General features: G+C 42.6%; 1 protein-coding gene across 1 annotated transcript in view; it reads right to left on the bottom strand.

Moving 5' to 3' along the window:
• Window positions 1-4226: 4226 nt before the first annotated feature.
• Window positions 4227-15976, bottom strand: part of PXMP4 (peroxisomal membrane protein 4, 24kDa) — a 24131-nt gene continuing 12381 nt past the window's right edge. The window contains exons 2-4 of the mRNA XM_006860679.1: window positions 13124-13186; window positions 9975-10173; window positions 4227-4490 (exon numbers count right to left, since the gene is read on the bottom strand). Coding sequence (XP_006860741.1) covers window positions 4227-4490; window positions 9975-10173; window positions 13124-13186 — 526 coding nt within the window. The remainder of the gene's footprint in view (window positions 4491-9974; window positions 10174-13123; window positions 13187-15976) is intronic.

Below are 15976 nucleotides of genomic sequence, written 5' to 3'. Positions count from 1 at the left end.
CTCAGCTAGGAGGAAGCCGAGGGAGCTCCTTCCAGGTCTGCTGGAAGCCAGAGCCGGTGTCTCCGCCAGGACCACACCGCCTTCCTCCCTGTGCAGTTGGAGGCACCAGATGCTCTGGCAGGATTCAGAGATGCCATCTGTGAGGGAAGCCTATTCTTAGAGAGCAGAGATGGTCGGTAGGGGAGCCAGCCAGCCCCCAGCACAGTGGGGGAACAGGGAGGGCAAGCAGCCAAGGCTTTACCTTCAGCTGAGTGTGGGATGGGCCAAAACAGGGTTTCATGAGTGCTCACGACTATGCTTCCTTCTACTTTTTGGGAGGCTAGACTTAAACTCACAGCAAACATGTACTGGGTGCTCATTTGTATGTACTGTATCATTTAATCCTCAAGACCACCCTATGAACTGTATGCTATTACAATGCCTGTACGAGGATACAAAGGTACAGAATGGTTAAACCACTCAGCAGAGAAAACAGCAGGGCCAGGGCTTTAGCTTAGACAATCTATGCTATCCTGCCTCCATACCTGCTGTATAGGCCATTGTTAGTTGGGGTTTGCCCAGTAGCAGACCCTAAAACAAGGATCTGCCTCAAGTGATTTATCTGGAAAGCAGTCCAAGGAGGCACTGGTAGAGGCATGAGAAAGTGAGATTGGAAAAGCTGTCAGCAAGTGAGTTGCTATGGGCAACTGGAACTCAACCCCCTTCTGGAAATGAAGACTAAGCTAGGAGGAACCTCTGAGTTATCCCACCCAAGGATATTTGTGCCTCCCTTCTCTGTCACTGACCGAGAGCTGCTACCAGGATGTGTTAATGCCCCAGCACTTTGGGCCTGTCACAGATGGCATAACAAGCTCAGGTGTCAAGGGAGTTCCTCAGGCAAAAAGATACAGGTGTAGTTGGAAAAGTTGCCTGGTGTCCTCTGAAGAGGTAATCAGAGGTGATATGGGCAGGGCACCCCTATAACCTCAAGATCTTGTTCAGCCTCCAAGACTAAATTAAGGGACCTTCAAAATCACCTACTCCAAGATTGCAGTATAATGTTGGGGTTAAACATAGTGGTTTGAGAGTCAGACATTGTTGTTATGTGCGTCAAGTTGGTTTCAATTCACAGCAACGTTGTATGGTGATGGTGATGGTGGTGGTAGAGTGCTGGGGAGTTGGTCTGACTCATAGCGACCCTGTACAGGGGTTCTGAGGCTATAAATCTTTATGGGAGCAGAAAGCCTCATCTTTCTCCCACAGAACAGCTGGTAGTTTCGAACTGCTAACCTTGAGGTTAGCATCCCAACTCGTAACCACTACACTACCATTGTTGTTGTCAGGTGCCATTGAGTCAGAACCGACCCATAGCGACCCCATGCACAGCAGAATGAAACAATGTCCAATCCTGGGCTAACCTCACTACCGCTGCCACACTTGATACCATCAATGATGCTACCTGACCAATCCATCTCGTTGGGAGTCTTCCTCTTTTTCTCTGACCCTCCATCTTATCCAGCATGACATCCTTCTCCAGCGACTGTTCCCTCCTGACAATATGTCCAAAGTATGAGAGACAAAGTTTAGCCATCTTGGCCTCCAAGGAGCACTCTGGCTGCACTTCTTCCAAAACAGATCTATTGGTTCTTTTGACAATCCATGGCACTTTTAGTATTCTCCTCCAACACCACAATTCAAAGGCATCAATTCTTCTACGATCTTCCTTATTCACTGTCCAGCTTTCGTATCCACATGAGGTTATTGAAAATACCATGGCTTGGGTCAGGCACACCTTAGTCCTCAAGGTGACATCCTTGCTCTTCAACACTTTATAAAGTTCCTGTGCAGCAGATTTGCCCAATGCAATATGTCGTCTGATCTCTTGACTGCTGCTTCCATACGTGTTGATAGTTGATCCAAGAAGAATGAAGTCCTTGACAACTTCAATCTTTTCTCCATTGATAAGAATGTTGTTTATTGGTCCAGTGGTGAGGATTTTTGTTTTCTTGATATTGAGATGCAATCCATACCGAAGGCTGTGTTCTTTGATCTTCATCACTAAATGTTTCAAGTCCTCTTCACTTTCAGCAAGCAAGGTTGTATCATCTGCATATCGCAGGTTGTTAATGAGTCTTCCTCCAATCCTGATGCCACATTTTTCTTCATAGACCCAGCTTCTCGTATTATTTGCTCAGCATACAGGTTGAATAAGTATGGTGAAAGAACACAACCTTGTCGCACACCTTTCCCAATTTTAAAACATTCAGTGTTCCCATGCTCTGTTTGAACAACTGCTTGTTGGTCTAGGTACAGATTTCTCAGAAGTACAATGAAGTATTCTGGAATACTCATACTTCTCAATGTTGTCCATAGCTTGTCATGATCCACACAATCGAAAGTCTTTGTGTAGTCAATAAAGCATAGCTAAACATCTTTCTGATATAATCCAAATTTACACTACCATAATCCACCTTAATTCTCTCAATAACGCTGTGACTCCATTTGCTCATCTGTCACATGGGATAATGGTATCTGGCCCCATATCATTCTTGACTACTTTGTTATTCAAAGTAGGGTCCATGGACCAGTGGCATCATCTTCCCTTGGACCCTGTTAGAAATGCAGAACCTCAGGCCCTGCCCAGGACCCACTGCATCTGAACCTGCATTTTAATACATTTCTCAGTGACTCCTGTGCACATTTTTACTAGCAACTTCTACAATATAAAGAGAGATGCTGATGAGTAAGTACATTAGTAGACCAAGGCTTTCAAATTAGTGGCCCATGGACCAATCTTCCTAGAGATCTATTTGATTTCTCCAGCATTATGGCTTTAACAACTTTGATCCAGTTCATCAAGTCCCCATCACTCCTGTCTGTATTACACCAATAACATGTTCATTTATGCCATTTGCCAGACCCCTGTAGTCAGTTGACTTTGCACCCCACCCCCACCCAGATCCTATAACTAGCAAGGCTTAGGTTTCCAAATTTAAAAAGCAAGGCACTAAAGAAAAACAAAACCAAAAAAAGCACAGGCTTTGGAATCAAATCTAGGTTCAAATGCTGCCTCTACCATCATACTTTTTATGTGACCTTGAATAAGTTATCTTCTCTTTTCTGACCCTCAAGTTTACACATCTGTAAAAAGAGGATCAAAACACATAGCTTGCAAGATTACAGTTGGGATTAGAAATAATATGTGCAAAGCACCCAACAGGAAATAGGAACTAACTAAATAGGTATAACTCTTAGGGCAGTAGAAGCAGCAGTTGTAGTTGTCAAGCCCAATATGGAAACTGATCATTAGGATTATCCTCATTTTTACTGAGGAAACTGAGGCTCTGTGAGATTAAGAACCTCCCGCAAGGCTACACTCGGGTGGAGTGGGGAATCAAACCCACGTTGTCTTGCTCTAGAGCTGCACTATTCACTAAAACTTTCTGTGATCAATTGGTGCTGTCCAATATGGTGGCCCCCTAGGCTACAGAACACTTCAAATGCGGCAAGTCCATGTTTGGAGATACTGCAAATGTTAAAAAGAACACCCAAATTTTGAAGACTTTGTACAAAAAAAAAAAGCATGTACAAATATCTCATAAATTATTTATATTAATTACAAGATGAATTAATAATATTCTAGAAATATAGGGTTAAAATATATTATTAAAATTAATTTCACCTGCTTCTTTTCACCTTTGTTTTTAAAGTGGCTACTAGAAAAATTTTAATTGCATAACAACTCACACTGTGTTTCTATTGTCAGAGTGACTCTCCACCTTCTCCAATAGAGCAATACCTGAGGGAAGGAACGTAATACTTTTTTTTTAAGTATCTGAAACCCACTGCCCACCAGCAAGGCACTGGTTTATGGATTATGAAGAACAGTCCAAGTACATAGAAAGAGCCCTCAGGGCCCTCTCCTCCAAAGCTGGCTGACCCTTGAACCCTAGAGAAGTGTGATTACCCTGGTCACAAAGCAGTCAGCTGCACAGCTGGAACCAAACCCAGCTGGAGGTGGGCCCTTGTTCTACCACACAACAGGACCTAGATGGGGTTTGAGAAGCAGTGCATTTACTTCGGCAAATGAACCCTGGGAAAAGACAAGCTGGAGACTGAAGTCCATGATCATGAGAAGACAGGATCCTCTGGTAGGGTTTGCTGATATGGCTAACCATCGAGTCCCAGCTGGACACCACTTGGAGTCTGCTTGGGGGTGGAAGCTCCTAGGAGACCCTGGGGCCGTATCACTTTGTGGGGCGGCTCTTGTTGTAGATGAGGAAGTCTGAGATGTCGTGCCACACGTTGCTGTCATCATACAGGTAGGTCATGGAGGATTGTAGTGAGGGCTGCAGCGTGTGCCGGTGGTACTCGAAGAGCCATAGCACCAGCCCCCACATTACGGCGGTGACCATCGGGAATGGTTCCCATCTTGGCTCAGGTATGTAGCCCTTCTCAACACCCAGGCGGCACAAGGCAGACAGGACACGTGAGGTGATGTACATGTTGATCTGCAGGGAGGAAATGACAGGACGTTACTGGGGGCAGCGCCAATGACAAAACCCCTCTCCCCACGCCTTGGGCCACCTACAAGGCACCCACCAACTGCCATCAAGTTGATTCTGACTCATAGTGACCTATATAGAGTTTCCGAGACTGTAAATTGTTACAGGAGTAGGTAGCTTCATCTTTCTCCTGTGGCGTGGCTGTTGGGTTTGAACTGCAGCCAAACATCTAACCTATAGCATCACTAGGTCAATGTTTCTCAAAACTGGTGTGCAAGATATTTTGAAGTGGTATGTAATGAGCATTTTAATATATTACTATTTATACCTTTTATAGAGCATTCTTTCTCATTGACTTTTTTTTTAAGGTAAATCATAATTTATTAGTTATCTCATTGATTTTTAAAATACGAATACATTTAGATGGTTTAAAACCAAAAATAACTTGATACATTAAAAATAGTATTCCATAAAAGGAACAACTGATCCATTGGATCGCATCCAGATTAAAAACTTTTATTCTGTGATAACCCGTGTGAAGAGAAAGAAAAGACAAGCTTCAAAGTGAGAGAGAACATTGCAGCCTATATATATCCATCAAAGGGCTTGTATCTTGAATATAGAAACAACTTTCAATAGTTAAAAAAAAAAAAAAATCAAAGACAAAATGGGCAAAAGACATGAACAGACATTTCTCCAAAGAGGACATACAGATGGCAAATAAGCACATGGAAAGATGTTCAATATCAGTCACCTGGGAAATGCAAATCAAAAGCATAATGAAACATCACTACGCACCTATCAGAATGGCTAAAATAAAACATATGATAAGCCAATTTTTGGTTAGGATTGGAGAAAATGGATCACTTATAGATGCTGGTGGGAACGTACAGCCACTTTGGATAACTGCTGGGCAGTTTCTAACAAAGACTAACCATGCAATTATTATATTGTTAGGTACCATCAAGTTGGTTCTGACTCATAGTGATCCTATGCACAACAGAACAAAACACTGCCTGGTCTAGCGCCATCCTCACAATTAGTAAGCTTGAGCTAAATGCTGCTGTCACTGTACCAATCCACCTTGTTAGGGGGTTTCCTCTTTTTTGCTGACTCTCCACTTTACCTCGTATGATGTTCTTCTCCACAGACCGGTCCCTCCTTATAATATGTCCAAAGTATGAGATTCAAAGTAATGACATCCTGGTTTCTAAGGTGCATTCTGGCTGTACTTCTCCCAACACAGATTTGTTTGTTTTTTGTAGCAATCCATGGTACTTTTAATATTCTTCTCTAACACAGTAACTCAAATACATCAGTTCTTCTACTGTCTTCCTTATTCACTGTTCCTACTTTCAAAAGCTATTGAAAATACCATGGCTTGGGTCAGGCACACCTTAGTCCTCACAATGACATTTTTGCCCTTTAAAGAGGTCTTGTGCACCACATTTGCGTAATGCAATACACACCGTTTGATTTCTTGACTTGCAGCTGCAGTAAGTGTTGACTGTGGATCTAAGCAAAACGAAGTCTTTGACAACGTCACTCTTTTCTCCATTTATCAAGAAGTTATTTATTGTCCCTCATCTGAGTATTCAGTTATGCTTGTTAGTAATTGCATACATGAGCCCTGGATATCCACAGATAAATGTAAAAACCTTCCCTAAAAGCCGAGACTGTAAATTCCAAAAAGGCAAAGTTTCTCCCACCCCCACCCCCCCCAAAAAGCTAAAGAGGATACAGAGAAACACTGTTAATTGATGATGTATGGAGGGGATTATAATCAATGTAATGAAACAAGTCATATGAATGGTTGAATGTGAAACTGATGATGTGCCCTGTAAACTTTCACTCAATCCACTATAAAAACCTTAAAAAAAAGAAGTTATTTATTGGTCCAATGGTGAGGATTTTTGTTTTCTTTACATTGAGCTGCAACCCATACTGAAGGCTGTTGTCTCTGATCTTCATCAGTAAGCATTTTTAGTCCTTTTCACTTTCAGAAAGCAAGACTGTATCATCTGTGTATTGCAGGTTGTTCCTCCAATCCTGATGCCATTCTTCTTCATAAAATTCAGCTTCATGGATTATTTGCTCAGCATACAGACTGAGTAAGTATGGTGAAAGAATACAACAGTAGCACACACTTTTCCTAATTTTAAAGCATTTAGTTTCCCCTTGTTCTATTTGAACAACTACCTCTTGGTCTATGTACAGGTTCCTCATGAACACAGTTAAGTGGTCCAGAAAATTAATTCTCCACAATGTTGTCCATAGCTTGTCAAGATCCACAGAGTCAAAAGCCTTTGCATAGTTAATAAAGCACAGGTAAACATATTTCTGGTATTCTCTGCTTTCAGCCAAGATCCAGCTGACATCAGCAATGATAGCCCTCATCCCATGTCCTCTTCAGAATCTATCTAGAACCTCTGGTAGTTCCCTGTCAATGTACTACTGCAGCTGTTTTTAAATGATCTTTAACAAAAATTTACTTGCATGTGATATTAATGATATTAGCCAATGACTTCCGCAGTAAAGTGGGTTACCTCTGAAATGGGCACAAATATTGATCTCTTCCAATCAGTTGGCCAGGTAGCTGTCTTCCAAATTTCTTGGCATAGATCAGTGAGTGTCTCAAGTGCTACATCAGTTTGCTGAAAAACTTCAATTTGTATTCCATCAATTCCTGGAGTCTTGTTCTTTGCAAAGACTTCAGTGCACCTTGGACTTCTTCCTTCAGTAACCATTGGCTCTTGATCATATGTTACTTCTTGAAATGGTTAAGCATCGACCATTTCTTTTTGATACAGTGACTCTGTGTATTCCTTCCATCTTCTTTCGATACTTCTGGTATCAATCAATATTTTGCCCATAAAATCCTTCATTATTGCAAGTCGAGGCTTGATTTGTTTTTCTTCAGTTTTTTTCAGCTTGAAAAATGCTGAGCGTGTTCTTCCCTTTGGTTTTCTAATTCAAGGTCTTTGAACATTTGATTATAATAGTTGACTTTGTCTTCTTGAGCTGTCCAGCTCTCTTATTTCCTCATTTCTTCCATTTGCTTTAGCATCTCTATGCTGAAGAGCAAGTTTTAGAGTCTCTTTTGACATCCATTTTTGTCTTTTCCTTATATTCTTAATGATTTTTGCTTTCTTCCTGTATATGTTCTTGATGTCCTCCCACAACTCTTCTAGTCTTCAGTCATTAGTGTCTAGTACATCAAATCTGTTCTTGAAATGATTTATAAATTCAGGTGGGATACATTCAACAACAAATTTTGGCTCTTGCAGACTTGTTTTCATTTTCTTCCACTTCATTCTGAACTTGCATATGAACAATTAATGGTTTGTTCCATAGTCTGCCTCTGGCCTTGTTTTGGCTGATAATAGAGAGTTTTCCCAATATTTCTTTTCACAGATGTAGTCAAGTTGATTTCTGTGTATGCCATATGGTTAGGTCCATGTATATAGTTGTCTTTTATGCTTTCTAAAAAACATGTTTGCAGTGAACAAGTCATTGGTCTTGCAAAATTCTATCATGCAATCTCCAGCATCATTTCTAGCACCAATGCTATATTTTCCAACTACTTTACTTCCTCTTTGTTTCCAAGCTTTGCAGTCTAATCACCAGTAATGATCAATACATCTTGATTGCATGTTTTATCAATTTCAGACTGAAGAAGTTGGTAGAATTCTTCAATTCCATCATCACTGGAAGCTCTACTGAAACCTATCCACCATGGATGTGCTCTTGGTATTTACAATCCTGGTGGCATAGCTTCCTGCATCATGGCAACACACAAGCCACCACAATGACAAACTGACAAAACAAGTGCTACACTGGGAAATGAACAGTGGTGATGACGAATGCAATTAATGTTAATGAACTGTATGGTTAAAATGGCAAAAGTTTTGCTCTGCATATTTTGTTCTTACTGATGGCTGTAGAGTCGATTGTGACTCATGGCAACACCATATGCACAGAAGAACTACTCACAGCATTTTCCTTTTGGAAGCAAATAGTCACACCTGTCTCCCAAGGTGCCGCTGGGTGGGCTAGAACAATTAGTCTTTAGTACCATCCAGGGATTCATATATATGTTACTAATACAAAAAATAGCAAAAAAAAATTAATAAAACATTTTTTAAAAGTGGATGAGGGTGGAAACAAATGAAATGTCCACCAACAGAAGAATGGGTAACCAAAACGTGGTCCATACCTACAACGGAATACTACTCATCCCAAGAGACGTGAAGTTCTCATACACGCTACAACGTGGATGAACCTTAAAAACACCACACTGAACCAAATATGTCAGTTGCCAAAGGACCAACAGAGTGTGATCTCATTTATATGAAATAAGCAAATATCCAGAAACCAAAGATTATCAGTGACTACCAGAGGTGGGAGAGAGTTTTTGCTTAGAGGGCACTGAGTTTATGTTAACGGTGGTGGAATGATTTGAAAAAGGACAGTGAGAATGGATGAACAACTTGAAGAATGTCATCAATGGTACTGAACTGTCCACACAGATTGAGATAATTGAGATTTTGTATGCTTTCTTATATATACTTTCACCATAATTAAAAAAAAAAAAGGATGAGTGACCGATAGAAAAAGGCCTCCAAAATATACTGCTATATGGAAGAAAGTATGCTGTTGATATTAAGTGCTGTCGGGTCAGTTCCAACCTTGCATAGGGTTTCTGAGGAGCCTGGTAGGTTTGAGCCGCCAACCTTGTGGTTAGCAGTGCAGTGCTAATCCTACAGCATTACACCAGGAAAAAAGTGTAATTGTGATTTTATTGGTGGAAAAGCCATAATACCTAGACTGATGTAAGCATAGACAATTTCTGAGAGGCTCCACCAGACATAGTGAATAGGGGCTGCTCCGGTGGGTGTGGAAGGTGGAGGCGCCACTAGATTGGATGAGCTTTCTTATTTATTTTCCAACTGTATCCTGATGCATCTCAAACAGCCAGGCACACAGGAGGTGTTTAGTCCACAATACTTTTCAGTCAATGTGTGGTCTTTCTATAGTTTCAAAATATTTTAAGAAATTTGAATGAGACAAATAAAAGGAGCTGAAAACTTTTCATTTCATACCAGAAAGATTAAAAAAAAAAAAAACAAAAACAGAAGCAACTAGTATTTAGTTTCATTAAAAAATTGATGCTATTCCAGAAACCAAAAGCATGGGTGGGTAGGAGGGAGAAGGCCAGGTTATACAGTAAGAGATCATTCTTTGTGTGTAGTTTTCTTTCTTGAAACCTTCTTCTGGGGCATGTTTTGTTTTTGGTTTTCTTTCTCTTATTTCATTGCAGAGTAATTTAACAAAAATGCCTTTGCCCAAGAGAGCAGCAGACACACTGACTTGGAGGATTGTTGAGTTTAATTAAGCTGCTTGGTTTACAGACAGGGAATGTGAGGGAGGAAGTCACCTTCCCAAAGCCACACAGAAACCTTCCCCTGCACCCCCTGGGAGGCTCTTTACCTGGCTGTTGACGTTGTTGTTTTCTCTAAACACCAGCAAGCCCCCGATGAAGGCAGCCAAGAAAGAGTGTGCCTGGTAGGTCGCACCCTGCACTTGAGATTGCAGGGCACAGAGCCCCTTGTAGATGAACACGAAGTAGGCCAGGTTCCGGGAGTGTGTATACGTAGCCTGCAGGATGGCCCGAAGCTTGTCCCGAAAGCTGCACAAGGTAGGGAACTCCATTAGTGCAGGCCCAGCCATTCCCAGGCATTCCCCCACTGGGTAGGCAAAACTGATGAGCCAGGTCAGGTGCTCAGTGGCCTTTGATCACTCAGCCCTCTACCCTCCATGTCCTCAGGCCTGCTGCTCTCTTGACTCAGTGCCACCTACTCAGAGATCTTCCCTGACCACTGTATAAAAAATAAAGCCCAGCTCAGCCCAGCCCAGCCTGTTTTTCTTTTCCTTCATAGCTCTTCTCACCACTTCCCCCAAACTCTGCCCCCACTGGAAGTTCTCCAAGATCAGGCTTGTTCATCCTCAGGGCCAAGAGCAGAGCGTGACATATATAGTAGGTGCTCAATAAATACATTTTTGAGTAGACGTGAAGAAGTGAGTGAATGTACTAATGTACTGAATCTTAATGAACAGGAGAATTGTTGGGTGTTAGTTCCGACTCATAGCAACCTGTGTAATGTAGCAGAACTGCCCCCATGAGGTTTTCTAGGTGTAATCTTTACAGGAGCAGAACATCAGGATTTTCTTTACACAGAGCTACTGGATGGCTTCAAACTGCCAAACTTTTTTCTAGCAGCCAAGTGCTTAACCACATGAGATAAATAATCACAAAATATAAGATCCAACTTTGACCTTAACAAAAAATGGTCTTAAGATCAGAGGTTGAGGAGGGAGGAGCGCACCCCAAGCAGAGATACTAGTACATGCAAAGGTCCTGAGGAGGGACGAGGTGTGGAAAGTGAAGGAATAGAAAGAGGTCACTGTGACAATAGACTGTGGGCCAAAGGATATGGAGGAGAGGTGGCACTGCCGGATGTACAGGGCCTTCTAGTCCACATTGAGTGCTTTTTCCTGAGAAAAGTGATCATTTAAGTAGGGGAGAGTGATGGGAGTCACTTTTTCTCCTGAAAATTTCATGGGGGTAGCAAGGAGAATGCAGAAATGGGGTCAGAGTGTACTCTGAGAGATCAGTTTAGGAAAGGCCAACACCAACGCCCTGAGGGCCAGATGAGAACTCTGAGTAGAAATCTGTCAGGTGGGTGGGGACAGGAGTTAGCTGGCCCTCACCCTGAGGGAACATGGACCTAGCATTTCTGGTTCTAAGGCAGGAAAGTTAGGTTTCCATGTGAAAGAGTTCTATTTTTAAATGTGGGCACTAGTTCCACCTTTAAAATGTTTCTAGAATCTGACTACTTCACCTCACCTCCACTGATACCATCAAAATCACTGCTCACTGGAGTCATTGTCAGTTCCTAATTTGCACCTCATTCTGCCCTTGTGCCCCCACCTGCTCTGTTCTTAACCTGGCAGCAAACTCTCAACCCTCAAACCCTGAAAACATCAATCAGGTAGTGGCACTGCCCGGCTCAAAGTCTTGTAACAATTTTCTGTTTCATTTAATGGAAAAGGCAAACTCTTCACCACCATCTAAAACTGGATGGGACTGGATTGGGATACCCCTGTGGGCCCCCGCTCCTTCTTCTCTGCCCCTTGATGCCACTGTTCCAGCCACCTCAGAGTCATTCGGCAGGATCCTACCTCAGGGACTTTGTACTAGCTGTTCCCTCAGCCTGGAACACTTTTTTCCTTGGTAGCTATTTGGCCAACTGTTCCATCTGTTTCAAGCCTTTACTAGAACGTTTCTTTCTCAGAGGGCTCCCCAATTTAATTCTGAAAACTTTCTCTCCATCATGCAGAACCCTTTTTCCCTGCTGTAATGTTTCTCCCTTGTAGCTTGTATCACCTTCTAGTCCAACATATACTTGAGTATCTATTAGGTTTCTTTTCTGCTGCCCCTGCTAGACTGTAACCTTAATAAAGACAGAGGTCATTGTCTGTTCTATTCAGTACTGTATCCCCAGCACCCAGAATAGAGAATGGCACATACAGGAGATGTTCAATACATAATTGCAGGATGAATGAATGAGTTGAATTTTTAAGAAAAAAAAAAAAAAAATCGGAAGTCAGAAACAAAAACAAAAATACAAAAGGGAAAGTCTTGCAAACTGGAATTGGTCAAAAGGCTGCTCATGTGTTAGTTCAATAAACTCCAGGGGAGGCTATATGCGTTAGATCACAAGAAGGTTTCTGAGATCCCAGGACCATCAAGAAGAAAGAGCATGAGTGGAAGCGTGACATCCTACCTAGAAAAGCAGCAACAGCAGAGATGGTGGCAGAGGCAAAGACAGAGGCAGAGGGTGAGCGACAGGGCAGCTTCCGGCTGCTGGCAGAAAGCTGGCTTGCAGAACGTGCCCTTTGGACATTTAAATGAATATATATTTTTTGTTTTGTATATGTACATCAAATATTTTTGCTTGGTTCATTTGTGAAAAATACAATGTAAATGGGGAGATATAGGGAGGAAGTAGGACAATTGTTGCAAGGGAGGGGATTGTAATCACTGAGATGAAACAAAGTGTATAATTTGTTAAATGTAAAGCTAATGATCTTGTCTGTAAACCTTCACTCAATGCACAATAAAAAATAAAAATAAAATTTGATGATGCCAAAAAAAAACAAACAAAAAAAGAAAGTTTCTGAGAAGGTCCACGAGGGGAGAGTTATGGGGGATCAGAGAAAGGCTAGAAGGCTTGAACAAGAGAGACAGCTGCCCTGACAGAGGCAGTGATCCTCAGAGGATGGGTGTTGGTTGCCAGGAGGAACCAAAGGTGGGGTGGGTGAGGAAATAGGTACTGCCTGTGAGTGGATGTAGGAGGCAGTGTCCAGAGGGCCTTGAATTTCAGACCTGAAAGTGGGCTTCTTTGGAAGACAATGGGAATTTTTGAACAGGGATAATAGGATCAGAATTATACTTTAGGAAGTGTGTGTGTGTGTGTGTGCTAGTAGGGTGCACAGGCTAGACCCCGCCAGGAAGCCACAACAAACTTCCTGGCACATTCTCTCCTAGTTAGAAGGGTGCTCAGGGGAGGTGGTACCTGCCACTCCGGAAGAGAAAGGTCATGACCAGCGCGTGGGGGGCTCTGATTTTGGCTCCATAGCTGTAGAAAGAGAAGAAAACAGTTACTAAGGTATCACAATTTCTTCCTGGGCTCTCTCTCTGACCCCTCACCCCTAGTTCTAACACTACTTTGTTGTTAATTGCCATCTAGTCAGTTTCAACTCTGAGCGACCCTGTATAGGGTTATTTAGGAGTGGTTGGTGGGTTTGAACTGTCGTCAACCTTATGGTTCAGACTGAGCTTTCGGTCCAGTGCATTCTCCTACAACACCACATTTAAAGGGGAAAAAATGCTGGCTTTTAAGTTAAATCTGGGTTCAAATTCTAATCCTGACACTTCGTGGTAGTGTGGCCTCAGGTTTGTGATTTAATTTCCCGATCCTCAATTTTCCCAACTGTAAAATGGGGTGTGTGACCTCTCCTCAAGATCCAGACAAAAATATATTAGGAATTGTTGTTGTTCTTAAGTGCCGTGGAGTCGGTTCTGAACCACAGCGACCCTGAACAGGGTTTCTGAGGCTATAAATCTTTACGGGAGTAGAAAACCTCATCTTTCTCCCACGAAACAGCTGGTAGTTTCGAACTGCTGACCTTGTGGTCCACAAGCCCGATTCATAACCTCTACACTACCAGATAAAGGCCTGGAAATCTACTTCTGAAAATTGTTGTTGTTGTTATGTGCGTGGAGTCGGTTCCGACTCATGGCGACCCTGTGCAGGGTTTCTGAGGCTGTAAATCTTTACGGGAGCAGAAAGCCTCATCTTTCTCCCACGGAGCGGCTGGTAGTTTCTGAAAATTAGCCAACGAAAACTCTGAGGATCAGAACAGAATATGACCTAACAGAATTCTGAAAGATAAGTCCCTTCAGTAATGGACTTGAGCTTACCAACGAATGTGACTAGGCAACGTTTCATTCTCCAGGATATAAACCCACTGCTGTCTGTCAACTCAGACCCCGTAGGATAGAGTAGAACTGCCCCAAAGGCTTTCCAAGGTGGTACATCTTCACGGAAGCAGACTGCCACATCTTTCTCCTGCCAAGTGGCTAGTGGGTTCCAACAGGCACTTTTGGTTAGCAATCTAATGCTTAACCCACCACCACACCAGGGTTACTCACAAAGATACTGCTGTTGTTATTGAGTGCCGTTGAGTTAGTTCCGACTCATAGCAACCCTGTATAGGGTTTCTGAGGAGCAAGCTGGTGGGTTTAAACTGCTAGCCTCATGGTGAGCCATCAGGACCCCAAACCAGGGTATAGCTTATGGTGTGGCGCTATAGGTTAATGCAAGGTCAGCTTGTACCACAAGGTTGACAGTTCAAGCTCACCCAGCCACTCTTCAGAAACCCTATACAGGGTCACTATGGATCAGAACTGACTCAACGGCACTTAACAACAACACCATACTGTAAATCTGTACACTCTAAAAGCTGTACTATTGTCCGTCACATTACACTGTGAGCTCAGGCTTCCTGACTTGTGTTACAGGTATCCTTCCCCTCCAAGGAAGATCGGGGCCTGAGATGGCCAAAATCCCTAAACAGGATACCGCTAGCCAAAAACAGTCTGGTGGGTCACTTAACGAGTCAATGAAAAGTTCCAGCCACACTGGCCCTCCTGAAGTTGCTCAGATACACCTCGCCCTTCTCTGCCTCCTTGACTTGGATGCTCTTCCCCTCCTTCTTGAACCCCCTCTTCCTTAGCCTTCCAGTCTTGGCTGGCTCCTCTGAGAGGGTCTCTGACCCTCTAAACTAGGTTTAGGCAATGTTGTCATTACCAAAGACCCCCAAATTTCTCTGTAGTACATTACACTCCCAATCTAAGGACCGAGGCATTCGTAACTAGGTACTCATTATAATTCTCTCTTTCCCCTACTAGACCGAGGGCTCTGGGAGGACAGGAACTGTGCCACACTTGTTTTCTGCAGTACCAGCACCTTACATGAGATTTGTTATAAAGTAAACACATGTCTTTCAAGTTGATTCTGACTCACAGTGACCCCATGGGATAGAGCAGAACCCTTGGGTTTCCAAGACTATAAATCTTTTTTTTTTTTTCTTTTTAAGGCTTTTATTGTGGATTGAGTGAAAGTTTACAGGGCATATCATCAGTTTTACATTCAATAAATCATACACCTTCTTTCATTACAATGATTATAATCCCCTTCATGTACCATCGGATAACAGTATTTCTCTCTATCCACTTTAACTTTAAAAAAACAAACAAACACTCAAGCATATATAATAATTTATACCACCAAAGGGCACATTCTGCAAGTCTGCCTCCTGGCCACCAGCTCTTAGCCCCTCTCTTCCCATGAATCTAGAGTCCTTGGCTGCTTCAACTCTCCATGCCCCCATCTCTGCCTCAGTCTCTGGATACGGTCCTGAATTCTGTTTGTGCGCTTCTTCCTTGATGGTCCTAGGGTTCTCAGTTTCTGGATTGTAAGATAAACCCCTCCCCTGTTTTTGTACAAAACTTCTACCTTTACAATTGTGACAGTCACAATTAGTCATGATAACAAGTATTCACTATTGAATCATACAAATCTTATCCCCATCTCTTTTCCTGACTTGTGTTCCTGACCAGACCCATCTAGACAAGGTGAATTCTATTCAGTGGGGACTCTTTCTTTCCCCCCATACTCTAAAACTAAACTCCCTCTTGAAACCTTGTAAGCCAGTCACTTCGTGCCTTTATCGCCCCCTCATTTTAGGTAGCCAATGTCTAAGTCGCCCATCCCTATCTACCCTGTGTACAGAGGGGATAGCATTGATACTTGATGTGAAGACTCCTTCCCTCTCTGTTGGTATTTAGAGTTACTACCTTCATG

The sequence above is a fragment of the Chrysochloris asiatica genome, unplaced genomic scaffold (genome assembly GCF_000296735.1).
Source record: "Chrysochloris asiatica unplaced genomic scaffold, ChrAsi1.0 scaffold00039, whole genome shotgun sequence".
Taxonomy (NCBI): domain Eukaryota; kingdom Metazoa; phylum Chordata; class Mammalia; order Afrosoricida; family Chrysochloridae; genus Chrysochloris; species Chrysochloris asiatica.
Note: the sequence above shows the minus strand (reverse complement) of the source record. Positions and strands in the feature narration are given on the sequence as shown.